This window comes from Ylistrum balloti, unplaced genomic scaffold (assembly GCF_031769215.1).
Source record: "Ylistrum balloti isolate Yb309-2 unplaced genomic scaffold, AGI_CSIRO_Ybal_v1 Utg370242, whole genome shotgun sequence".
Lineage (NCBI taxonomy): Eukaryota > Metazoa > Mollusca > Bivalvia > Pectinida > Pectinidae > Ylistrum > Ylistrum balloti.
In genome coordinates, this window is record NW_026782196.1 from 2,194,117 (window position 1) to 2,221,549 (window position 27,433).

The 27,433-nt window shown below is 35.6% G+C and overlaps 1 protein-coding gene across 1 annotated transcript in view; it reads left to right on the top strand.

Annotated features, from left to right (window-relative positions):
* LOC132552308 (uncharacterized) overlaps positions 1-27,433 on the top strand; it is a 77,478-nt gene extending 50,045 nt beyond the window's left edge. The window contains exons 12-32 of the mRNA XM_060216470.1: positions 395-1,100; positions 1,763-2,015; positions 6,627-7,511; positions 9,112-9,203; positions 9,508-9,603; positions 9,846-9,970; positions 10,343-10,439; positions 10,580-10,681; positions 10,996-11,130; positions 11,583-11,813; positions 12,229-12,336; positions 12,701-12,872; positions 13,830-14,008; positions 14,818-14,926; positions 15,087-15,200; positions 15,745-15,779; positions 16,899-17,417; positions 18,383-18,466; positions 19,278-19,411; positions 19,577-19,725; positions 26,936-27,433. Coding sequence (XP_060072453.1) covers positions 395-1,100; positions 1,763-2,015; positions 6,627-7,511; positions 9,112-9,203; positions 9,508-9,603; positions 9,846-9,970; positions 10,343-10,439; positions 10,580-10,681; positions 10,996-11,130; positions 11,583-11,813; positions 12,229-12,336; positions 12,701-12,872; positions 13,830-14,008; positions 14,818-14,926; positions 15,087-15,200; positions 15,745-15,779; positions 16,899-17,417; positions 18,383-18,466; positions 19,278-19,411; positions 19,577-19,725; positions 26,936-27,102 — 4,492 coding nt within the window. The 3' untranslated portion in view covers positions 27,103-27,433. The remainder of the gene's footprint in view (positions 1-394; positions 1,101-1,762; positions 2,016-6,626; positions 7,512-9,111; positions 9,204-9,507; positions 9,604-9,845; positions 9,971-10,342; positions 10,440-10,579; positions 10,682-10,995; positions 11,131-11,582; positions 11,814-12,228; positions 12,337-12,700; positions 12,873-13,829; positions 14,009-14,817; positions 14,927-15,086; positions 15,201-15,744; positions 15,780-16,898; positions 17,418-18,382; positions 18,467-19,277; positions 19,412-19,576; positions 19,726-26,935) is intronic.

Consider the following 27,433-nt stretch of genomic DNA (forward strand, 5'->3'; position numbering starts at 1 on the left):
ACCAAATGATATAATTCTCTGTTAATCAATTGATATTGTTAATCAAATTATATAATTCTCGGTTATTAAAATGATATAATTATCTGTTTATCAAAACCTTTATCTGAGAGATTCACTCTAGATTACTCAAAGTAATTTTGCCTGTTTTTTGTTTCAAACTTTTTTTATTAAACAGTGATAACAGTGATATAATTGATATAGTGTAGCTGGGTAGAAATTGTGAGATTATTGTGATTGTCGGTAATTAACAGGGTTCCACTGAGCTGGTTTTTAATTTTGATGGTTTGAAAGCTTCATCACTTGCACAACATAACAATTATTTAGATATCCAGTTTATATTATCACTCTCAGTAAAGTAATGATTTGTTCACTTTTTTTCTTGTTATTTTTACAGATTCCATGAACCAGAGGAAGTGATGATGAGTCATAAAGACATTCCCCAGCATGCCAAACATAGACCTTCCAAACGCGATACTCCTTCAGATCGTTCCAGTGACAATGAGGCTCAACGACAGACAGAGTATGATGGCTTCTACTCCCCAACACGTGAATCTAAACAAAGAGAGCTTGCCAACCGACCTCTTCCTGCCATCAAAGTTCCCAAGGAACCTGAGAATCCACCTGTAAATTTGAATGCCCACCACCAGCGAGAGGATACTGATGATGGATACAGCACCTTGACAAAGTACCAGGAACAGCGGCGCAAGAAAGCCCAGGAACAACAGGAGGCTCCCCACCCAAGGTCAAGGCCACAGCATGACCTTTATGACCAAGGTCAGGTCTACCCTCGGCAACAGGAACAGGAATTTGGAGTGAGAGTGCCTGAACAACAGAATGAAACATTGCATACCTATGTAAACCTGCCTGATAGGGCCAGTCTGAGGGAGCTACAGGATCGTGATGATGGGGTGGAATATATAGAAGAGGTGCCTGAACGTCCTCCCCTCCCCACCGCTGTACGCAAACAAATTGTGGAGGAGATAGCTCAAGCTAAGACACCCAGGACCTCTGTAGAGCTGTTAGAGGCAGAGAGGGCCCTAGAGACCAGAATGCAACAACCCTCCTACTTCAACTATCCTACGCCTGTTTTTCCTCCAAAGGTAATTTTTCTGCACCTGTTTTTCCTCCAAAGGTAATTTTTCTGCACCTGTTTTTCTTCCGAGGGTAATTTTTCTATACCTGTTTTTCATTCTTAATGTAACTATCCCAGCCACACACCTTTCCCTCCAAAGGTAAATATCCCCAAACTCAAACCTGTTTCCTTTCAATAGATAATTATCTAACACCTGTTTTCCTTTCAAAGTTGATTTTCAACACCTATATTACTTCCAAAGGTTACTTTTCCAACCCGTTATTCCCTCCAGAGGTAATTTTTCCACACTTGTAAGGCTCTATTCTCTCCAGAGGTAATTTTTCCACACTTGTAAGGCTCTATTCTCTCCAGAGATAATTTTTCCACACTTGTAAGGCTCTATTCTCTCCAGAGATAATTTTTCCACACTTGTAAGGCTCTATTCTCTCCAAAGAAGCTTTCCTCTTCCTGATTCCTTACAAAGGTATATATACCATGCCCTTTTTCCTACCTTTATTTTTTTCAACTTTACTATTTCATTTAGAGATTGATAAATCTAATATAATATATAAGATTAACATTAGTTTTTTACTTATGCTGTGTTTAGGTATATCAGTCATTACCTATCATGCCATCGGCAAATTATACTTACAATATAGGTTTTTACTTGTGATATTTTCTTAATGTAAGGAACAACCTGTGTTTGATGATGAACCTGCACACTGGCAACATGATCAACGAGGTAACAACAGTTTACCAAGGCCATCACATCAACAGACTGGAAATGAACAGACAAGAGGCAATAATACGGGTTATTATGGGGACAGAGTGGATGGAAGTCCCTCAAGGGAGAGAACTGTGCCAAAACAACTCCATGGACAAGGACGACAGAGACAAGCAGATGGTGACCGGCGCCGAAGGGACAAAGGAACAGGGAAGCCAGGTAAGTCAGGGGAGGTAACTCCAATAATATCTACCATGTACATTTATCTATAAAAGGTATCTTTTGATTTAGTGTTGATTTTAAAGTAGATAACTCTTTTTTTAATTCTAAAATGACATGTAGATGTATTTAACAAAATTTCTTTAACAAATTATTTTTTGTTTATTCAATCAAAATTAATGCCATCTCCTTTATTATCATAATTTTTTTTTCAATCAGACTTCATAAGACATATGCTTCTATGCTTCTGTATTAGAATTCACAAAATTATTATTTTATTTAGTTAACTGATCAGAAATCTTTGATTGTTAAAATAATTGATGTTACAGTTTAGATTTACTTGAAAGAATTATATATATGGGTCTATTACATTACTCCCACTCCACTCCATATGTCCTGTCGTTGTTTATCACTCACTGATCATCACCTCATTCTCACCCACAATGGTCATCACCTCATTCTCACCCACAACGGTCATCACCTCATTCTCAACCACAATGGTCATCACCTCATTCTCACCCACAAAGGTCATCACCTCATTCTCACCCACAACGGTCATCACCTCATTCTCAACCACAATGGTCATCACCTCATTCTCACCCACAACGGTCATCACCTCATTCTCACCCACAACTGTCATCACCTCATTCTCACCCACAAAGGTCATCACCTCATTCTCACCCACAACAGTCATCACCTCATTCTCACCCACAACGGTCATCACCTCATTCTCACCCACAACAGTCATCACCTCATTCTCACCCACCACAATCATTACCTCATTCTCACCGACAACAATCATCACTTCATTTCATTGTCGTTTGTAGTATCCCTACACTGACACCAAAGTATCAATTAGACTGGTTTGAATCTCAAGGATTCTTCAATTGGACAGAAAATGTGTTGTTTCTTCCATTACTCTTACAACAATACTGATCACAAACTGGCCTGTCAATCCTTATTTACTTTATTTACAACATCATGTTTTTAAGGAAAAGAAATCTAACGTCAAATAGTAGTCAAATTAGTGACCCAATGACCTGGATGTGATCTGTTGTAAGAAGGATGGGAGAGACATGTAGTATACCAAATCGACTGATTTATAGGACACAATGACGAAATGCACTGACAATCATATCCAACCACATGACATATGTCACATGACATGGGTCACATGACTCTTGTCACACATCGCTGGTTTCTGCATTGTAACACAAGCCTGTGTATCCTTACTAATATACTAGATGTTTTGATGGTAACAATATGGATATTCACCTAGATCTTATATTATTCTTTAACTAAATGCTATACTAATATTGTTCACGCATATAACTGTTATTGTATTTGGTTGAAATTTGAAGAAACATATAATTCACTATGTTATAGCCTGTTTTGTGAGATTTTTAAACCTTTAACAAACTAGATTTACCATCATGATGGTGAAACACCTTTATAGATATAATCATTGTAGTGGACAGAATCCACAAAAATAAAATCTTTTCTTTATTCTTTGTTTGTTTTTCATCCATATACATTTTAACATGTGTAAATCAGTTGTTGGTTAGGACAGGTGTCAGTAAATTCAGGTTCTGTCTACAGCTTTATCCGTATGTGATTGCTGGTCTTTTTGATTTTGGTGAACTTATTTTGATGGTTTTATCTCAGTTTTATGTTGTGACTGCCATATGTTTTTTTCTTCGTGTGTAAGATTTGAGTCTTCATGAGGTTCAGCGTTAAACTTAGTTGTGGCCAGTCCTCGGGTCATTGCTGTACTTTAGATAATACAAATTGTGCTGTAGTGTAATAAGGGCAAAAACTTATAATTGTGGTTCACATTAGACAACATACCATGATTTTCAGGTCTTCAGTACAACGTTATTAGTTTCAGGTGCATTGTATTCATAAGTTCACATATTTCAATTTCGGATATCTGTAAGTTCACATACCTTGGGTCCTAGATATTCACTAGTTAGGGCCCCGCATCGCGATGCGGGTGCCCTATAGTAATCACCTTGTCCGTCTGTCCGTCTGTCTAGCCGTCTGTCTGTCCGTATGTCTGTCTGTCTGTCTGTCCGTTTCGCTTTCCGCACGATATCTTGAGAAGGAATGATGAGATTTCGATGAAACTTGCTTATGATACTTGGTACATAAGTCCCTCGCTCAAGTTTGATGTTCGCCAAATTCCGCGCATATTTAATGAGGCTGCTGCAATCTGATTGGCTGAATGTTTTACATGTCTGTCGGTTTCGCTTTCCGCGCGATATCTTGAGAAGGAATGATGGGATTTCGATGAAACATGCTTATGATACTTGGTACATAAGTCCCTTGCTCAAGTTCGATGTTCGCCAAATTCCGCGCATATTTAATGAGGCTGCTGCAATCTGATTGGCTGAATGTTTTACATGTCTGTTGGTTTCGCTTTCCACGCGATATCTTGAGAAGGAATGATGGGATTTCGATGAAACTTGCTTATGATACTTGGTACATAAGTCCCTCGCTCAAGTTCGATGTTTGCCGAATTCTGCGCATATTTAATGAGGCTGCTGCAATCTGATTGGCTGAATGTTTTACAGAGAATATCTTCTGAAGGAATGATTTGGGATTTCTTTAAAACTTGCTTTGTGATACTTGGTACATAAGCCCCTCATTCGAGTTCAATGTTCACCCTGTCCGTCTGTCTGTCCGTCCGTTTCCCTGTCCGTCGATCCATATATCTGTCCATCTGTCCATTTTCATTGGATTTTGATGAAAGTTGCTTTCAATACTTGACACCTGTCCATATATTTCTTAATATTAAGAAACTCAATCATAAGGGGTAGGTATTATGCGGGGCCCTTCCTCGACATTGGTCTAGTTTGCACAGCTTGTTCTCCGGCAATCACAAGCTTACAAACTTTGATTTCAGATATCCGTAAGTTCATACACCTTGATTTTTGGTAGCTTTGATTTAACACCTCGGTTCACTTGCCTTTGCCAGGTACAGTGTGTTGCACTTGTTTAAGACAGCTTGGTTTTTTTGTGTTGGTTACCGCCTGCTAGACCTTTGTTAGACCTTATACACTTACTCAGGTACAGAATTGTTCTGGTGTTTATTTCCTGTGTTTGTTAGTTGTTACAGTTTTGATCATAAGTAGCCTGGTAACTTAGGTATGTGTCATTTTTCTCTGATATTTGTTGGGAGGGCCTACTAGTTTAATGTTCGGAGGGGCACACATTGTGTGATAAAACTGGCTGTATATGACTGCTAATACAGTAAATGTAAGGTCCCTAAAAGACTCTTTTTTTCATGTTGTCTGTCGTTAGAGAAGATAGTATTACATTGGAATCTACAATTAACAAATATTTTATGCCATTTGAGCTTACTTTGCTTCAACTTTTCACTGTCCTGGTCAGTAATTATTATTAATGTGCAATGTACAAATGAAAACATTTGATCTTTTGATGGATTATACTGTTTTAGAGGTGATATGCTTACAGTAAAAACATAGAAATATATTCATAATTCTTTACCAATTTTGTGAGCAATGGCATTTTTCTTTCAATGCATATTGATACGGAAATATCATTTTTGACATTAGTTATATTTAAAATCAAAATGTGAAGGTCGCTTAATGTTGCAAAAAAAATTTACATTCAATGGAATATTCAACGTGGCATGTTTGTTAGCTATGTTCAATTCCTCTTTTACTGAAGCTCTTCTGTAGAAAATGTCCCACTTAGCACACTTTCTATATCACTACTAAACCATCATACACCAACTTAATCCATTGTCACTGTGCTGTGTTCACTAGAACAACAATGAAAAATGTTGTTTGCCATAAATAACTAAATGTAGGAGTCATACCTTATTTATTCTGCAATAAGCTCATACAGAAATAGCATTTTTAGTATTACTCCTGACCTAAATTATATATGGGTGGGCTTATTACAGGACAATGAAAAAGCATTTTTATTATTAATACTGAACAACACAGATATGGGCCCGCTTATCACAGGACAATGGAATGGCATTGTTATTCTTATTACTGAACAACAACAGATTTGGGCGGGCTTATTACAGGAAAATGAAATAGCATTGGTAATATTACTATTGACCAACAACATATTTGGATGGGCTTATTACAGGACAATGAAATAGCATTTTTAGTATTACTACTGAACAACAACAGATATGGGCGGGCTTATTACAGGACAATGAAATAGCATTGTTATTCTCATTACTGAACAACAACAAATTTTGGCGGGCTTATTACAGGACAGTGAAATATCATTGTTAGTATTAATACTGAACAGCAACAGTTATGGGCGGGCTTATTACAGGACAATTGAATGGCATTGTTAGTATTAATACTGAACAACACAGATATGGGCAGGCTTATTACAGGACAGTGAAATATCATTGTTAGTATTAATACTGAATAGCAACAGATAAGGATGGGCTTATTACAGAACAATGAAATAGCATTGTTAGTATTACTATTGAAAAACAATAGATATGGGTTGGCTTATTACCAGATATGGGCTTATTGCAGCTAAATACAATTGCAGTATAGTATCCGAGATATGAAGACTAGTAGAGTGTGATTGTAACAGATGGTTTATCCCCAGAAGTAGAGGAAGCTGAAAACACCGAAGTCGTATCAAACTGGGACAGAGTGAAAGAACATCCTGAAGGTAGACAGACAGAGACGCGGGTGAAATTATCTTACTTAGCTCCTACAGGAGAATCCAGTCAGGAAGACAGTGTGGAGCTAGCCCAAGGAAGTATGTCCAGCAATAAAAATAGTTCAAGTGAAGTGTTAGGGAAAAAATTGGAAGATTATGCGGACAAATCTCAGGAAGACCCTGCAGAAAGACAAAAGTCTACTGAAAGCCTTGAAAGATACAGGTCTGATGAAGGAGTGTTGTACACACAGGTTCATAAACACACTCAAAGGGAAGGTAAAGACACACAGGGAATGGGGCCATCCAACAGTAGAAATAGGGCAACAGAAAAGTCCAAAGCAAAGCTCACTCACAGAAAGGAAGAAAGTAGAAAAAACAATATAACACGGTCTCAGATGACAAGCTTAGAGTCTGATCCTGTCACCAGTAACTATGCCAATATGAACCCTCTGGACATGCCGTATGAGGAAGTGCACCGACTGGAGGTCAGCAGTGAGGAGGATGAGGCTGACTTGGCAAGCAGAAGGCAAGAACGACGGTCGGCCTTCCGTCCACTTCTCAGCAAACCAAAGGGCAAGGACACATTCCAGCGTCTGGACCGATTAATGGGTACACCGCCTTGTCCCCCCAGCCCTGCACAGTCAGAGAAGGTCAGCAAAACAAACGTAGCTAGTAACAATCACAAACCAGCTTATCATAGCGATAGTAAGCATAACTTGTTTGATGGAGAAGAGGAGGAGGAGGATGAAACTGAGGTCAAAAAGAGGATATCCATGGCTAGTATAGCGAGTTCTAATGGGTCACAGTTCAGAGGTCACAACTTCAGATCAGGTACATCTAGCTAGAAATTTTATATTTGATAAATGAATGTATTTACATGTTTTTTATTTCTAGAAAAATTACTACTAATTTGTTTGGTTGATTTGTGCATGTTAGATTGGTGTGATTGTAGGTTGATGTGGTTTGTAGGATTACTATAGTAACAGGTGTAGTTGTGTGACCTGTGTAGACGGCAGGTGTCAGTTAGGATAAGACCTATAGGACAAGCATTGTGTGACGGGAAACCTGTGAAACTTGTACCCAAATGCAGCCTAAATGTTTTAAAATCATATACCATATGTTAGCATGACCCTATATGTATGTCACAATATTTATAACCAAGATAATCTTAATTGTCAGACATGTTTGACTCACATTTGCATTTTCCAACCTGACTGTACATCCTGTCCGAGACCCACGTGATATTTTATATTGGAAGGTTCGTCATCAATGCCTCTTTACATCAAGGCTGATTGAGTATAAAAGGAAACATAGGACATCTGTAAAACCTCAAAACTAAATTATGTGTATATGTTAGATTCCTATTGTATATGTAATATGTATATATTTGCTTAATCCTGCATATACGTAACATCCTTAAGCTATTCAGTATGATATTATCTATATAGATATATATATACATACCTATCCATCCTGTATTTATTTGTTCCTCAAATTAAATATATATATATATATATATATATATATATATATATATATATATTTTACCTGATCTATCAAGACTTACTTCTGATACTTAAAACCTCCAGTCGAAAAGGTTTAGGTATTAAAGAATGTTATAAATATCTTGACTGTTTCAGTAAGACCTTACATATTTACTGTTCTAAGACATACTTCCGTTCTCTGCAGTCAGTTACAAACAATTACATCTGACTTTGCTTAGGCCACACCTTATTCCAGCCTACCTCAGTCAAACATCGACACACAATCTCTCCCTACCTTACCTGGTCCACACTCAAATCCCAATCTGCCTCAGTCAAACATTGACACACAATTTCTCCCTACATTACCTGGTCAACTCCCAATTCCAAAATACCTCAGTTAAATATTGTCACTCATGACTTTCCTTTTCCAGTTCGACCTTCATACAAATCTGTTAAAAGTTCCCAAATTATTCATGTAATCAGACATTTTCATGAAGTTGGGGTAAAATGTATGAAGATATTTAGTTGTGTAATTATTTTTATCTCGTTTACATTTATGTGTTTCATGTTTGTATATACAAATTGTATTACCTGTATATGTGTATGTGTTACCTGTGTATTACCTGTGTGTTGTGTTACATGTGCTACCTGTATATGTGTATGTATTACCTGTGTGTTACCTGTGTGTTGTGTTACATGTGTTACCTGTATATGTGTATGTATTACATGTGTGTTGTGTTACATGTGTTACCTGTATATGTGTATGTATTACCTGTATGTTGTGTTACATGTGTTACCTGTAATGTGTATGTATTACCTGTGTGTTGTGTTACATGTGCTACCTGTATATGTGTATGTATTACATGTGTGTTGTGTTACATGTGTTACCTGTATATGTGTATGTTACCTGTGTATTACTTGTGTTGACCTGTATGTGGGTATTACAGGTGAGGGGGGTAGGAGACACCATGGAAAGACTGACCCAGGGCCTATACACACAGTGAAGGAGGATCCTGATATGGCTGATGAGGATGTTATCGTGAGTTACCAGTACACAGACTTAATTCTGAAATATTCAGATATCAGATATATAAAGTTGTCACTTTGTATTGATTAAATTATTAGGTGATTAATCAAATGGACAACTTAAAGAATGTCCATTTAAAAATAATTTGTACCTGTTTAAGGGAAAGTATACAAGTTTTAGTATGATAATTAACTAAAATATAATACAAAGCTGGTAATAAAGCAAAATTTTTTATTCTTTAGATCTTGTAGTTTTCATTCCTGTACATCATTGTTGTACTTTATATATACATTAAAAAGAACCATATATACATCAGGAAACTCGAGGTGTTCCTAACTTAACTAAGAAGTATCCTTTGAGTGGTGGCCGCATCAGAATGAGTATTTCAGCTGGTGACCTGATTGGAAAAACAGTAAGATTTAGTTATATATAAAGTATTCTTGGAAAAAGTTATATAATGAAGAACTACACTGAAATACATAATGATAATTAGTTTTTATATCTACAATAAATATACCTTGTAAATGCATACTTGTATAATGCAACATGAAATGAGTATTTCAGTTGATATCCTAGAAACCATTGTTTGATGATCCTCTGATGATGATTCATAAGTGATCTGTCATAACATGTCAAAATTTTTTTTTATTTCAGCATGATGAGCTTGTGTTACTGTTGATCCAATTACGACGAGAACACACAGATCTTGAAAAGGAGCGCAATTTCTTTCGGGAGAAGGTTGACCAACGGCGTGCTTCCGAACACAACTACAGGCGTCTGTAAGTATTACAAGATGGTCAAAAATAGGAAGTTCTCAGTCCTTAGAAAATGCTTCAGTGGTGTTAACTATTGTAAAAAGTCCAAACCTTTTCCTATGTTATTTTACTGTGATGTTCTCTTTCGTTTGCTGTAATAAGAGGACTGATTTTATTGGCAGAGATGACGAAATCAACGTTGTTTGCTGTAGTATAAGGTTCTTACAGCTTTTTATGTTAGGTCCACATTCAAATGGTGATTTTATTTATTTTATTTGGTTTAGATTTTTTTCTGGAAAATATCAAAAATACAAGAGAGATTAAGTGTCATGTACATAACATTAGGTCACATACATGATAAGTTGTTGGAATAATATTGGTGGTGTTTGGTTACAGTCTTCAAGAATCAGATGGTCCATTTGACCAGCTGACAGAGAGAGAGCACTACGAATACATGCAACTACGCAGTCAATTGGAAGATGCTGATAAACGGGTCAGTACAATGGCTTATTTTGTCTAATTGCTGAAGATATTAAACATTTCATTTGTGCCAGTACAGAGTTTAACAGTTAAGTTAGAAATTCAGAGTGTTTATATCAAGGTCTGACATGTGTATGAATGATTTTGTTACAGTTGGAAGTTTACAGACCCATGGTCAATTTGGTCCACAACATGGTCAACATGGGCAGTCTGTATGGAGGAGACAATTTCATGTTGGCCAGCCAGTACAGGAAGGTAGGTCACATCATTATCTAAGGTACAAGGGAGACAACTTTTTCATTTGCCATTCAGTTCATAGTATAGAAAAGGACAATTCATTTTGGCCAGTTTATTTATAGTACAGGGGAGACAACTTCATGTAATCTGGCCTGTTTATCATTGGTAATACAAGGGAGACAACTTCATGTAATCTGGCCTGTTTATCATTGGTAATACAAGGGAGACAAATTCATGTGAGGTTTATTTTCAGGAATAGAATTTGTATCTCTGTACCATTGAAATTTCACAATCATCACTGATATTAGATTAACTCTGACTGGTTTGTTTAGCATCTACTGTCTCCTGATGAGTTCACTCCGCCCAAAAAGATGTTGGAGTTTTCAAGGAAACACCAGGAAGAAAAGATTGTACATGGCATCAAGGAGGATATCAAGCAGCTGTCTTCTGACGAAGTCATTCTAGAGGTAAATTTAACACTGTCATTGTGTAGATTAAGGTAAAATAATGAAGGATCCAACATGAGTCTCCATCTCTTATATAATTGGCAAAACAAGCCTTAGAATTTTGAATTGTAAAGGCTCACAAACCAGGATAAAACATCAAACTTAGGATTATTATTTCAACTCTATAAGATGTTATTGGTGCATCACAACACTCTGTTTGTGATGTCATGTCATTATCTAAATCTGATAATAGGTTAAATAACTGATTTGTAATGTACAAAAATATTACATGGGTATATTCACTAACAAGGAGGTCATGTGAGCAAAGTATGTCGAGGTCAAACTGGAGTTAAATAGATATATATGTAGGAATGATAGGTTTCCAAATATGTTATATAAAGCTACATGATTGTATAGTGATTGTATGATCTGATAAAATGCCATACATTATATGGGTATGATTTCTTCTCCAGGATAAACTTGAGAAACTGTACGAGTTAGACCGACGGATGCACGAACAGTCCTACCATGTAGCTCAGGCCCAGGAGGACAAAGAGATGCTGGAGAAGGCTCTACAGGGAATTCTTCGTCAGCAGGACACGTGTCGTGACAATCCACGTGAACAGGATCAGCTTATACACCAACAACGCACCATAGAGAAAGAGATCTCACGTGTCATGCACCAACTGGCCAAGGCCTCAAGGGTAATTAAGCCACTTTAAAACAAGTTATAAATGAAGGCTTCAAGGGTAACTTGATCACTTAAAAATTAACTGCCGGCCAAGGGCTCCGGGGTAACTCGATCACTTAAAAATTAACTGCTGGTCAAGGGCTCTAGGATTACTCAATCACTTAAAAATTAACTGCTGGCCAAGGGCTCCAGGGTAACTCGATCACTTAAAAATTAACTGCTGGTCAAGGGTTCCAGGATAACTCAATCACTTAAAAATTAACTGCTGGCCAAGGGCTCTAGGATAACTCAATCACTTAAAAATTAACTGCTGGCCAAGGGCTCCAGGATAACTTAACCACTTAACCTACCTGTACATAGTTCTACATCACTTTATTTATAATAGATTAAAGATTACTATATTATGATGTTTTAACTTTTGATTGCAGGATCTAGAAGAGACTACAGCAGAAAATAACATGATAGAACATGAAGTAGCATTACTGAGATCCAAAGTCACAGGAGAATTGTCTCGCAGTAAAAGTGCTCCCTCTTTGGTAAGTTTATGATCATTAGAGTCTGTAATATCAAAGAGAATATTACATCATATGATTTTGTAAAGATCCATAGATAGGATTCCATTCTGCTTAAGTCATGTCTATTATTTTTGTTGATGAAATGATCTAGGGAGTATGCAGAACAAAAAAGAATTCTCAGAGTTCATTCAAAGTCAAGTAATTTTCTGAGATCAATATATGTGAAGGCCAGTACAAATAAAAGATCACAAAATTTGATGTTGCTGATTTTGATTTATTCTTTGAATTGACTTTTCTGGTACTATGTTGATGCTTGATCATATGGTGATTTGTTTGTAATTTGACCTTGGGATGTAATGTTTGACCTTGGTATTTCATATTACAGTCAAACGAGAGCCTAAGAAACAAAATGAAGATGCAGAAGGACTTGGCTCAGGTGAAAAATATCATGGCTGGATTAAACCAGCAGGGAGCACAGCTGTCAGAAGCAATGAACACCTTACGGAGATCTTCTGCTGGAGCCAAATTCGCATCAGCATTTACTAAAGTGGACCAAAGTAAGATTTCACCTTTTTCGATATTGTTTCAGAGAAAGTGCTATCTGCAAATTTTAGTGTACCATTTTTCAATTCATTCTGTGTCCATTCTCAGTCGTTGAACAATTTTATTATTGCTCTTTTTTGAGAAGCACAATATATATATTTTTCAAGTTTCAAATGAATGTTAGCCAAGAGAGATAGACTAATGACATTTCCCTACAGTTACAGATTTTGAATGTCAGTTTTCAAAGGCCACTTGGACATGTGTTATGACTATGTCCATCAAAAAGCTGAAGTGGTTGTCTATTTAATTTTAGGGCTGCTCTCTTAAACAAAATGACTGCTAGGTAGCCATCTTTGATTTTAACAATGAAAGTTTGGTATTGCTATATCTTGAGCATTACTTTGTGAATTTTTCTTTAATTTCCCCTTGGTCCCTCTTTGTACATTTTTAATTTTAAGACAATCAGAAAAACAACATGTCAGACAGGTGACCACCTTGGATTTTAAATATGACTATAATTGTTATCTCTACTGGATGGTTAAGATTCCTCTTTGGCCTTTACATTGCCTTTTCAATTTTGAGACTGATTAGGGGAAAATGGATAAAGGTGACCATCTTGAATTTTGATTAGTTTGTTAATACTATTTCTTGAGATTTGCTGGATGGATTTTTCTCAAATTTTATTTGTAGACTCCATGTGTTTCTTAGACTAGCTGTTAGACCAGATCAGAAAACAAAATTACAAACTTGTCACCCCTGTTTCTCAAGAGGCGTTCTCAAACTGCATACAGCGAGGAGAGAATGGAAATGATTAAACTTTTAAAGAAGAAATTAAGATGTCCAATGCTTGGCACCAAATCTTGAGATCTCTTTTAAGTTAAACAATTCTATTTCAAAGACACCTTAATTTGAAATTGAACAATAATATCTTACCTGCTTGTATTCATTATTATCAAAATTGCTGTTTACAGAAAACTTGCCTAAACCTGCACCTGTCAGTACCTACATGGAGACTGATCTTGATTCATCAAAAACAACAGATCTGTCACAGGTGCAGGAGATTTTAATGTCCTACCGAGACCAGCCACCCGTCCAAACCTCACCTACTGTCACTGTCAAATCTCAAAATCCACCCATTATGGCTGTTCAGGTAAATATTCATACAGATAGAGAAAGTAGGTGTTTGTTATTATGGCTGTTCAGGTAAATATTCATACAGATAGAGAAAGCAGGTGTTTGTTCCAACATTTGTGATTACCTTATCACACTCTGCTTGTGTGTTGTTGTATTGGTTAGCAGTATAAATCCATCGTAAAGTCATTTAGTGTATAGTGTATATCATTCATTCTGTTTCTTGCGAACCACCTCGGTCGTTGTTTGCCTTTCAACACAGTCATTGATGGTTGCCAGAATTATGTATATTTCAGAACTGTAGCCCTTTTTTCACTGTGGATCATATTATCTGCTCATGTCTCATACCTTCTGTCAATCAGCAAATTCTGTATTTATGGGAGTATCTCTTTATATAGTGAAGTCAATGTCGGGTGTATATTTATATAACAACAACATACAGAGTGATTGCATTTTGTTCATATTTGTACCAAACTTTTCTTGTAGTTTGGCCTATGAAGTATTCAAAATGCTGTGCATGCTTATAGAAAGATTACAAAAAATGGTTACAAAATGAAGGAAAGTAGTGGTCTTTGGTATTAGGTAAATCATAGGTAAAAAGAAAGTAGTCGTCTTGGTTATTGGGTAATTCATAGGTAAAAAGAAAGTAGTCGTCTTGGTTATTGGGTAATTCATAGGTAAACAGAAAGTAGTAGTCTTTGGTATGGTAATTCAAAGTTAACAGAAATCCAAGTGGTCTTGGGTGTTGAGGTATCTGAATAGACAAACAAAAGGTTTAACAATTGATTTTTCCATTCAGTTTAATGACTATGCATGTTTTGCCTGTAGCATACCTCTAGTCTTGAGAGCAGCCCAAGCAGGGTCCCTGGAGGAGAAGATGTTGTGGATGGACAGTGGGATATAGAGGATGCTGATGACAACACTAAAAGATTTTTCGGTGAGTGTCAGATGTTTATAAACACTGTTGTGAAATATGATTTCAGTATGTTGTTTTTATTCATTATAGTTCCCATCAAAAGAAAATCTGTTTCAAAAACAAAGAAAGAGTGTGTTTTGACTGTACCACATTTCAGAGAGTTTTTTGTTTTGTTTTGTAGGTCTCCTTCCAAAGGACAAGCCTAAAACACTGACAGTACGGGATGTAAAGAGACAGTCTGAACAAAGGAAGGAGCAACTTAAAGTTAGGAAAGAATCTGAGGATGATAATGGAGGTGTGTATCAGTTCACTGCAGTAATTGAATAATCACATTTTAATGTAACAGCATTATAATATCAAAATATAATATTTCTTAATTAAGTTTCATGCTCTTCTCAGCTTCAGATTGAGTTAATGCAATACAAAGATGAGTTTTTTTGTTAGTTTGATGAAAAGAAATGAGTGAACCCTTGTTTAGGTTTCCATTGTTGCTGTTAAATCATACAATCAGATTGACATATATGTTAAAACTGTTGGAGAACATGCTTAATTAGCAACTGACTTACACCATATGAAACATTACATCTGTTTGATATTTAAATATTTTGAAAGAACTTAAAACAAGATAGAGAAAGTTGACAATTAAAAGGATTGACTCACAATCAGTTTTATATTTTGCTGTCAGTCTTGTTAAGGAATAATTCATGATTTGCCAAGAGTAAGAGTTACATGCTAATGTACTTTATCCCGTTAGTCATTTTTATCAATATTGTTATGGTACCTATATAGAAGTGTGTTATTCTAGCTACATCAGGTGAATGTTTGTTTTTAATCCCCAGAGCCCTGGAGCTTGAATGGTGTAGATACAGAGCAGGTAAGTTTTTGCATGATAAAGAATTCATATATGATGAGATGTTCAATATGATATCAGTAATTTAACCAGAAACTCTATACATGTATTTTGTTGTGAAATATTTATTCCAGTTAATGTCATGAACATGTACATCATTATACAAGTAATACACAGAAAATCATTATATTGTGTACTGAGAAAATTCATATGTCAGTATACTATGTATTATAAGTAATTACACGGAAAATCAATATCTATGTATACTGCAGAATCTTTTTTACCGTTTATAAATAAATATCAAAAACTTCCTGATATCACCAAACATTCATAGGTATCAGTATTTTACTCAATCAGCCAGAAAATTGTATAATTGAATTTAATTAAATTATGGGGACTAACTGAGAATATTAAGAAAAGGTCTAGCAATTTTAACATGTCTTCTTTGTGGTCAGTGAATGGGGTGACTTGTACCTGTCAACATCTTGGTGGTATCAGGTAGATAATTATTTGTGAAATATTCAGGAATTTTCTTTATTATATCAGGAAATATTTCAGGCTTGCTTATTCTGTGGTTTAGAAGTGTGACATCATTCATAAAAATCATTATTGGAACAACAGAACAAGATGTTTTTGCTTCTTTGAAGTTGAAATTTAAACTAGACAAAAGTGGTTGGAGTTCTAATCTCTTTGATGTGTTATGCTTTTAGACCCAGAATTGGTTCAGCATGTTGTCACAGTGTAGTATTGTCACAGTCAGACTATTAGAGAAAGATGTCTACTTTATTTTGATAGCATGTTTGGAACATTCTGATGGATATTCTAAGAAACATTGACCAAAAACTTTTGAGAAACAAATCTGTACCTTTTCTGAGCATCTAAATCTTAACAGATGATAACTGTAATAGTGAATTTCTTTTCAGTATTTCAGTATAGTTAGAATATTTCAATAATTCCAAATTTTACAATATCATGAAAATATTGATATGACGAGAGGCCAAACCTGAGACAATACTATCCTGGATATTGAGACCTTGTGTTCAGCTTTGTGTGAATTGTGTGATCTCCTTTGTTAGTTACTATTATCCTTTATGATTGAGCTTTGAAATTTTACTAACTTACTTTATTTTGATGCCTAAACAGCCAGCAGGGCCAAATTATACTCAACCTGCCCTCAATAATCAGGGGCCCATATACGAGAATCTCCCACCGTCTGACTCAGCATTGAGGAAATCGTGGTCATCGGTCAACGCTCTGGGCACAAATGGTTCTGCCCCCAACTCCCGCCGATCCTCTGCCCTTCATCTTATGATGCCCCGCCCATTTGTGCCATTTGGCAGCCAACCAACATCCACACAGACAAGTTACAGCAGTCTAAATATAGACAACCAATCAAAGACAAGTGGGAGTTATAGACTTGGCCAGTCAGATGATGACTCTGTTGTCAAGGCAACTAGAGTGATAATCCAGCCCCAGTTAGGAGCTGATAGCCTTGCCATGAGCCCCACAAGTCCTTCACATCATGGCATGTTCAGTGTGAAGCGTACCCCTAGAGGGCGCTATATGACAATCTCTAGTAGTGAGCCGGTGAAGTTAGAAACGACATTGGTACAGCCATCCACACCCAACACAGCTGCTGGAGACTTGATTGTTAACAGATCTGTAAGCTCACTCAATGATTATGTTTTATTGTTATAAGCCAGTAGAGAGACAAGAATTACCTCCCTTGTGAAAAATTGTCAATAGGTGTTTGCGTTGGCCAGAGGTCATTATGCTCTTAATGAGCTCTTGTGAACATTTCATTATAAATATGGTCATCAGATCATGACCAGGCTCTATATTTACGGAGCAATTCTTTTCGTTACTTTTTTTTCTAATGTGATTTTTTTCTTTTTACAAATGAAAATTTACATTACGTTTCAAAATCTTTGTTAAAGATTTGAATTTTTGTTTATTTATTCAGATATTTCAAATTTTGTTAATAAGATCATTGCTTTGGTGAAATTTTAGTTTAATTTTACACTAAATGAAATAGTTGGTTTTATGGAAGTACTGTTTGGTGTCTAATACAACCATATTGTCAGGCAAATTCAACAATGATAATTGAAAACAAAACTTTATGAATTTACTGACAGAGTATCAGTTATTAGTCTTTATGTAATGTGTGTTTTATGTATTTTATATACATGTATTCTATTTCTAACCCCTATATATAAATAAGTTATATATCCAGATGTGCATGTGAGAAGATATTATATTGATAATCAAAGAAGATATTATATGATAATCAAAGTTATACGAGAAAAAAATCCTGTTTGTTATATATCAATTAACATTGTCTCAGTATATAATTGATTTGATTTCATACTAAAACAGAAATCTCAGAAAGTATTTCATGAAGGTGTTTATCCTTGTTTTGCATTTCCAGTTCCAGTCAAATCAATAACATATTTGGATTAACCTTGCTGAGAGTTGTAGTTGTTTTAACTTGGCATGTTGAACAGTTTTGCCAATAATATCGGTGAATCATTGGATGGGTGCATATTTTCAACATCACAGAATTTTCTGCATAAATATTCTAGAGTGTTTTTAACATGTGTGTATTTTGTTTAACCCGTTTCGTACAGAGGATGGACATCCCAGACATTGTACAGAGTTCTCAGATGCGTGATGATCAAATGATAGACACAGGCACCATAGACAAGGAGATTGTAAGTGATCTGTGGGGATGATTCTGACTTTACATAATACAGAGTTATCTGCTCTTGTGAGCAGGAATTAATTGTTACATCATTAGTTTGCATGAGGAAAATACATTGCTTTATCATGATGTTATCCTCACAAATAAATGAGGAAAGAATCAGTACCTGCTGACAAGAGCAGATAACTCTGTATTACAAGTAAACAGAATAATCATACACATGTACTGTAAATATTTTCCTGCTGGTAGAAGTAGTAGAAGAGATAAATGATGTAAAACCTTACTTATCAGACAAAGAATATCTTATGTTCAGTTACTGTCTAGGAAAATGATTACACCATTAAAGGTAAAGAAAGTCAGTATTAATTGGTGACCATGTACCCTAACTAGGATGAGTGGTCAGGTGGTGCAGTGATAACATATTTCCCTTTCACCTAGCCATCCAGGGTTTGATTCCAAGTATGGACATGAAAAGGTATGGCGTCACCTGTCCAACTACATGGATTTTTCCCAGGTCCTCTGGTTTCCTCCCACAGTAAAACCCTGCATGCTTCCATCCAGGCCAACAAGAGAGATTAATATAAGCTGATAGCATGTTTCACATTTTTTGTAAAATAAATAAAGTTAATATGTAACCAGGATTAAACTGAGTGCCAAAGACTCATACAATATGTATTCTTAAACATACTAGACAAATAACCAACATACCTTACTGAAAAAAGTATCACAATCTAGGGTGTTAGTTTTAATACCTGTGTTTTTTACATTCCAAATTATATCTAATACTTTCTCTGACAATTTTGTTTATTAATGTGTTGCAGCTGTTTGTGCCAGACAAAGTTCTAATCCCTGAAAGGTATAATCCAGAATCAGATGAGGAGGATCTCACTGAGGAAGATAAAGCCAGGAGACATGAAAAGGCAGAAAAAATCAAGAAACTTCTTGCTCAGCAGAGGTACATGATGTATATCAGTTTTTGTAAATCTAGGCCAATCATATTATTTATAGTATTATTATAGGTTGTGGCACCATTTATCAACATTAAACTTGATGGCAGCTGTATTTTAACATACATTTAAAATGTCGGAGCATTTCAATAAAGCCCTAGATCTTGTTTCAGCATCCACTCCCTTTCTCAGCCTGATGTGAGCCAGGTGGCAGGAGAGCTACACAAAAAGGTAGAACAAGAAAAGGTTAAGCGTGCCCAGCTTTTACAGGTGGGACAAGACCTCGCACGACAGGTGACACTCAAGACACGACAAGCTGCAGGTAAGTTGATCCTCGCCAGATGTCCTTACCTATCACACAACGTAACCTTTATATCTAGTCTTTTTAACCAATCATTTAATTACAGTCATTTAATGAGACACTGCAAGTAGTGGTGGAATCTCAAGCTCTTTATGAGATGATGGACATTAAAAGTTAGAGAGAAGTGGATTTGGAAATTAAGTCACATGGATACTACAAATTTCCTCTCATTTTTTTTCAATCTTGTAGCCATACAGGATATTTCACTGAAAATGTTTTTTTATAGAATGTGTAGCATGATAATTAGTGTCAGGTTCGAAAGTCCTTAGATCCATGGACTATCAGTTGAGTCATTCTCTGGCTCAATAGAGCACCTTAAAATATGTTTACTTTTAGGTCATCTTTAGTGATTTTCAACTAGACTTACAAAAGGAATAAATACATGGAGTACAATGTTGACGGGGGTCCCTGTTTAAACTGAGATTTAGTTATTGTTCTAGAAATTCCATTATTATGAAGTTTTGAAATCTAGAATCAGGAAGGTGTACACTAATCTGTTTTAGTCTTATTACATTAACTTAGATACACCAAGTGGTATTCACAATTGTGCATGATTTTATTTTACTGTTCAAATTTGCCTTGAAATGTTTGCTTACCAAGGTAGTTTTATCAAAGGGTGTATGATATGTTATTGTATGTCCCAGGTTTTATTACTCAATTCTATTGGTAACCTTGGACTTATCTTTCAATCTGTTATTTTCTTCAGAATGGTACAAGAACCATTAATCTGAAGTGAATTTTCATGTATTTATACACAATATTTTGTATCGTGATTTCTCTAGAAATTTTGTTTGGAAGATATTTTGAAATAACAGACTTTGAGAAAGAGGGTGCAAATCTTGGAAGAGACTTAGGACATAATGTAATATTGTTTAAACCTCTGATGGTTTTTCAGAAATAGATTTTTTTTTTATTTTACTGTGAATTGGAAGATATGATACTTTTTTTCAATATAATTAATTACAAATAAATTGGTGTATATTGTTAGGTTTCATCAATTAAAAATAAAAACATAAAAGATTAAATCACTGTCCATTTTCGGTAGATGTTGCTCCGGCCAAGCAGGTGTATGTGTAGAGGGAGGTATGTGTTATCATATCACATATACACATTGTACAATATTAATACTCATGTATCGTTTTAACACCATGGCTGTGTATTGTTAGTGGGCTTTGTGTTTCAGTCAAGCTGATAAGTGAAAACAATCCAATCACACAAAATATCAAATTAAAACTCATTGTTTCAGGGATAGTTATCATGGCCTCATTCTACTATTTTTTTTTAGTTGAATTGAAATTATAACGGGAAGAAGAAATTTATATTACATTGATAATTCAGGTATATAGAATCTGTTATACAGGGGGGAAAATACATATATGCAAAAACTACATTGGGATTATAAGTCTTGTGTTGATGAATATAAACCAATAATTGCTGAAGTCCCGACTGCACCCAGTACAGCATTATTCCCCCTATATGCAAATGTCTCTTTGCCTTCCTTCTCATAAAGAAACATTGAATGGAAAAAAACAAGACTGGATTGACAATAATGATAAATTTTCCTGATAATTTATAAATAAATAACAAATATGATTAATGAAAAGAAAATAAAAGATAAATTTTTTGATGTTTATTTTAATTCCCAGGGGTCCTGTCTAGTATAATGAGGTGTTAAGATCAGAATGGATTTTTATGATGTTACACTATCACATAGAGGTGATATCATGTTTCAGATTGACTACCATCATGGTGTCTTACATAATTAGGAATTAAATCATGCTGGGCGTCACTATGTTTTAAGAACCACTAGGTCATGAGTTTAGGTTAATTGAATACAATATCTTAGATAATGTTTTTACTTGGAAAATACATGTGTTGTCTGTATGGAGGTAGGAGAACAAATATGTCTACTAAAATGGGGAAGTTACTCTGCATGCTTGTCTGGAAAGAAATTATTGGTGCTTTACATAATGGAGTATAAAACTTGAGATTTGCTGCCATTAATTTGTGATACAGAATGTTGAGTTTAACAAAAGATTTGCATGTAAACTAATGTGAATTACAATAGACTATGTGTTATATATAAATACAACTGAATGACAACAGACTGTATATATTGATACGACTGAATGACAACAGCCTGTATATATTGATACAACTGAATGACAACAGCCATATGTAAACCTAATTATAACTGAATGACAACAACAACCTTAATACAACTAGACTGTGTTTTCTTCTGTGCTATATACTTGTCCATCCTGGGAACCTGATAAACCACACCTACTCTGGTCCCTTGGTTACCACTTACTGTTATACCTGTTACTATGGTAGTATCAGTAACCTTGGTATCACTGTACTCTAGCTCATAATATGTTGACACTCTAAGGTGAAGGTCTGTATCAGTGTTGATTAAAGATCTAGTATTGATAATTGGACAGAATACAGTGTTTCTTTTCGAAAAATCAAGTTGTTTAGAGTGATTCTTAAAATCACTTTCTAATAAAGTAGGAAGATAAAATCAAATATTTAGAATAAGTCTGTAAACTGTCAGTGTCATTGTAATTACTTTTTATAATTAGTATTTCGATAACAGACCTTTAATTCAGAAAGTTCATATTAGTTTGGGTTAGGGTTAGAGTTGGGTTTCAAGGGTGAAAATTGGCCTTTATCTGTATGAAATTGTCAGGTAACATTAGGTGACTGGAGTAAGTCATGTGACTTAAGTTAATCAGCTTACTCACTATCCAGCTTATTTTGCTGGTTCACTGTATTGAAATATGGATGCATGTTTTGCATGTGTGAATGTCCAGGGTTTTGTTATTTTTAAACATTTAATATGTTGCTATATACAAATATATGATATTTCTGACCTACATCCCACCTTGCTAGAACAGTTAATTCCTGAATTAATTGCCATTTGTTTGATTATGGCTTCTCAAGGAATTTCTGAAAGGTTCTATGCATGGTCTCTATTTGTGCATTTTTAAAGTTCTCTAAGGTTCAATACACTGTGTGTAGGATCCTTAACAGTCCCTATACATGATCTGAAGGATTCTAAATGGTCTCTAAGGTTCTGTACAGGATCGGTAGGTGTCTGTATGGTCTCAGAGGTCTCATAAATTATAGTCTGTAGGATTTTCAATGGTCTCTAAGGTTCTATACATGGTCTGTGTATTTCTATATAGTCTCCAGGGTCCGTAGTTTTCTGAATGGCTTCTTAGGTTTTGAACATGGTCCATAGGTGTCTGAATAGCTTGTAAGGTTCTGTACATGGTCTGTAGGTCTGTGAAAAGTTTCTTAGGTTCCGTACATGGTCTGTAGGTTTATGAATGGTTTCTAAGGTTCTGTACATGGTCTGTAGGTTTGTGAATAGTTTCTAAGCTTCCATACATGGTCTGTAGGTTTGTGAATGGTTTCTAAGGTTCCATATATGGTCCATAGGTTTGTGAATGGTTTCTAAGGTTTCGTACATGGTCTGTAGGTTTGTGAATGGTTTCTTAGGTTCTGTACATGGTCTGTAGGTTTGTGAATAGTTTCTAAGCTTCCATACATTGTCTGTAGGTTTTTGTATGGTTTCTAAGGTTCCATAAGTGGTCTGTAGGTTTATGAATGGTTTCTAAGGTTCTATAAATGGTCTGTAGGTTTGTGAATGGTTTCTAAGCATCCATACGTGGTCTGTAGGTTTGTGAATGGTTTCTAAGGTTACGTACATGGTCTGTAGGTTAGTGAATTAGTTTCTTAAGTTCCGTACATGGTCTGTAGGTTTGTGAATGGTTTCTAAGGTTCTGTACATGGTCTGTTGGTTTGTGAATGGTTTCTTAAGTTCCGTACATGGTCCGTAGATATCCAAACATGTACAGTTGTATTATTAATTACTGGCGTGTTTAACTATGGAGTGTAACATTATGTCACCTGAAGCGAAAATGCAGCTTTTATTAAACTTGCTCAATATGCCACTTACCAAAACTTTAATTTCATTTTATTTTATTTCATGATTTTTATATGTCATACTATTTTGCGAGTTTTTATGTAGTAATATGCCAAAATATGTACAATTCATTATGAAGTGGGTCTGTATTAATAATTTTGGAGTTTTCCAATGAAAATGAAAATAGGTCTGTCATCATCTCAGTTATTTTGCTTTGTGTAATATACAATTACTCTTACGATACATTCATTAAAAAAAAAAAACAATTGCGATAAAATTTAAATAAAACTCTGAGATGTGCTGAATCAAACAAGGTTCAAGATGCACACAAATTTTGTAAATGTGATTGATTTTCTAAATGCCTTTTTCAAAAATTCTTAAATTATATTTATGACAATAAGTATAACAAAATGACATTTTAATAAGATTTAATGACATTCAAAGCTCATTTTGTTAAAAATGTTTTAGAAATATTTTGTGATTGTAGAAAGTATTTCTGTGCCATGCCAGAAATTTGTTACGGATATAATGTTGTTTTTTTTACCGAATGTTTAACTGAATTCCACAAATATAAAAAACATTTCCCCACAAAATTGTTTTGTAAAGTCACACACTGGACAGGAGTTTAGTGTTATTTTCTCTTCAATTTTATAAATGAATGCATGTCTATGTTTTTCTCTCCAGCTCGATTCACCGTGAATTAAGAAGAGGTAATTGGTAACAGGAAGTGTTGGGGTGTGGACCCAGACATTAACATGTGTTTTCTAAATCCTACTTGATACTAAACAAGAGTCTGAAGCCGTCACACTCGGGGTTTCTGACATGGTAGTGGTAGTGTGTTACGGCTAGAATTAGCAGGTCATCTCTAACATCATCACAATATAAATACATGGGTCTTGTTTTTTGTATCATTTTGTGATCACATTGAATGTTTATAAAAATATAGGTACAGTTTTCATTTCATAATTTTCCACATGAGCAAAGATGAATGTTAACATTTAAATACAAGGCATTTTTATACTGTTTTGTTTGTAAAACGTACAAATGATAATGTTTCTACATGTAATGTGATATTTATTTTTAAATGGATACTAAAATAGTTTAAGTACTTCAAACTTTTTTTTCTTTAGTAAATTCTACCAATTTAGGTATTTTTAGTCAAAACAGTAATCTCATTCCTTTTTTTTTTTTTTGTAAAGATTCCTTTCCTTTAATTAATTTCCATTTCATCATAAAAATCATTTCTTTTCATTCATCTGATTTTTTTCTAACCAAATTTCATTTCCTAAAATATAAAGAATTATTCTTGCTCGTAATCATTTTTCAATTTTTTAAATATAGTTAGATTGTAACTTATAAGAATAGTAGATAGATTTTTTATGTGAAATATGTGTGAGAGTGCATTTTTGGTTGGATTTGTAAACATTGTTATATTAAACTGAAAACAAATGGCAGATCTGAATTCAGATCATAAACTCATGAACTCCTCTTCCCATGAAATCCTCTCAACTGAACTTCTCTCCCCATGAAACCCTCTCAACTGAACTTCTCTCCCCCATGAAACCCTCTCAACTGAACTTCCCTCTCCCATGAAACCCTCTCAACTGAACTTCTCTCCCCATGGAATCCTCTCAACTGAACTTCTCTCCCCCATGGAACCCTCTCAACTGAACTTCTCTCCCCCATAAAAACCCTCTCAACTGAACTTCTCTCCCCCATGAAACCCTCTCAACTGAACTTCCCTCTCCCATGTAAGCCTCTCAACTGAACTTCTCTCCCCATGAAATCCTCTCAACTGACCCCCCTCCCCCATGGAATCCCTAAACTGAACTTCTCTCCCCATGGAACCCTCTCAAATTAACCCCCTCCCCCATGGAATCCTCTCAACTGAACTTCTCTCCCCATGGAACCCTCTCAACTGAACCCCCTCCCCCATGGAACCCTCTCAACTGAACTTCTCTCCCCATGGAACCCTCTCAAATTAACCCCCTCCCCCATGGAATCCTCTCAACTGAACTTCTCTTCCCATGAAATCCTCTCAACTGACCCCCCTCCCCCATGGAATCCTCTCAACTGAACTTCTCTCCCCATGGAATCCTCTCAACTGAACTTCTCTCCCCATGAAACCCTCTCAACTGAACTTCTCTCCCCATGAAACCCTCTCCACTGACCCCCCTCCCCCATGGAACCCTCTCAAATTAACCCCCTCCCCCATGAAACCCTCTCAACTGAACTCCCCTTCCCATGAAACCCTATCAACTGAACCCCCTCTCCCATAAAATCCCCTCTACTGAACTCCCCTCCCACATAAAACCCTATCAACTGAACTCCCCTTCCCATGAAATCCTCTCAACTGAACTCCCCTTCCCATGAAATCCTCTCAACTGAACTCCCCTTCCCATGAAATCCTCTCAACTGAACTCCCCTTCCCATGAAACCCTATCAATTGAACCCCCTCCCACATGAAATCCTCTTAACTGAACTCCCCTCCCCCATGAAACCCTTTTGAACTGAACTCCCCTCCCCCATGAAAACCTTAATAACATCAAACTCATTATGGTATTGTAACCAAGATACAAGAAAACATGTTGTATTGCAACAGGAAGTGTTGGATAACCTGATGACTTGCTGGTGATGGAAAGTTCATAACATGGGGTTGAGGATTTTGAAGATATTTTGTTCAGATTAAGAAAAAAAATTACACAAAAAAATGGATAACATGTAATTTCATCACCCAGTAACTTAAAAAAAGTATTTGATAATGTATAATTTATTTTCATGAGTAACATATATTTTTTGAACTGATCGAAAAAATAAAATAACTGGAAGAAAAAAAACATGAGTTTGGTTGCAAAACCTCAGTGAAGACTTTAATGTTAATATTTGGGGAGGCATCTTTACTGCTAGTTCTGATTTGGCAGTTTGATGAGTGGCTAGATCAGCTTGTTAATAGACGTTCTGTGTTGCTTCTGAAATGTTTTCTTTCCAACTGACTTACAATGATATAGAGAATCAGATGAATTCAACTGTGTGATTGTATCAGTTTGATCCACATGTATATGTTATACATTTTGACATTTTCAGAACCAAAGAAAAAAACCAGTGATATATACCGTATAAGTATTCTATATCTAAATATCTATTATTAACACATTATATTTTTTAGAAAACCCAGTTTAAACGATAATTTGAAAGTGATAAATGTTTTCACAAGTTGATTGTGCTTTCTTTATGTTACAGCGGAGAGAAGGAAGACATGGTCAGGTTCTCCTGCTAAGTCTCCGAAGGAGCGAGAGATGGAATACAATTTTCTGAATGGACTTAACAATGAAGTACAAGTTGAAACACGTGATGATTTGTATGGACAGTCCCATAGCAACAACATGCAGGAGAGGCTCTTCATCTAATCAGTTAGCTTTCTTGTGATTGGTTGTTCAGTGAGCTTTCTTGTGATTGGTTGTTCAGTGAGCTTTCTTTTGATTGGTTGTTATGTTAAGCTTTCTGATGAGTTGAGAAAGTGGTACCATTCTATCGATCAAAGTAAACATTTCGCCCTGTATGAACGTTTTCTTGCCAAATGTCTCATTCTGAATGGATTACATTTTGTGGATGTAGCCGTAGGAGGTGTAAAACACCAACACCCATGGACAGCCACGACAACTGAGCAATTTTCTGGATCACTGTGTGATTGGTTATTATGTTTTGAAGCTACAGTGTGATTGACTATGTTAAGGGACA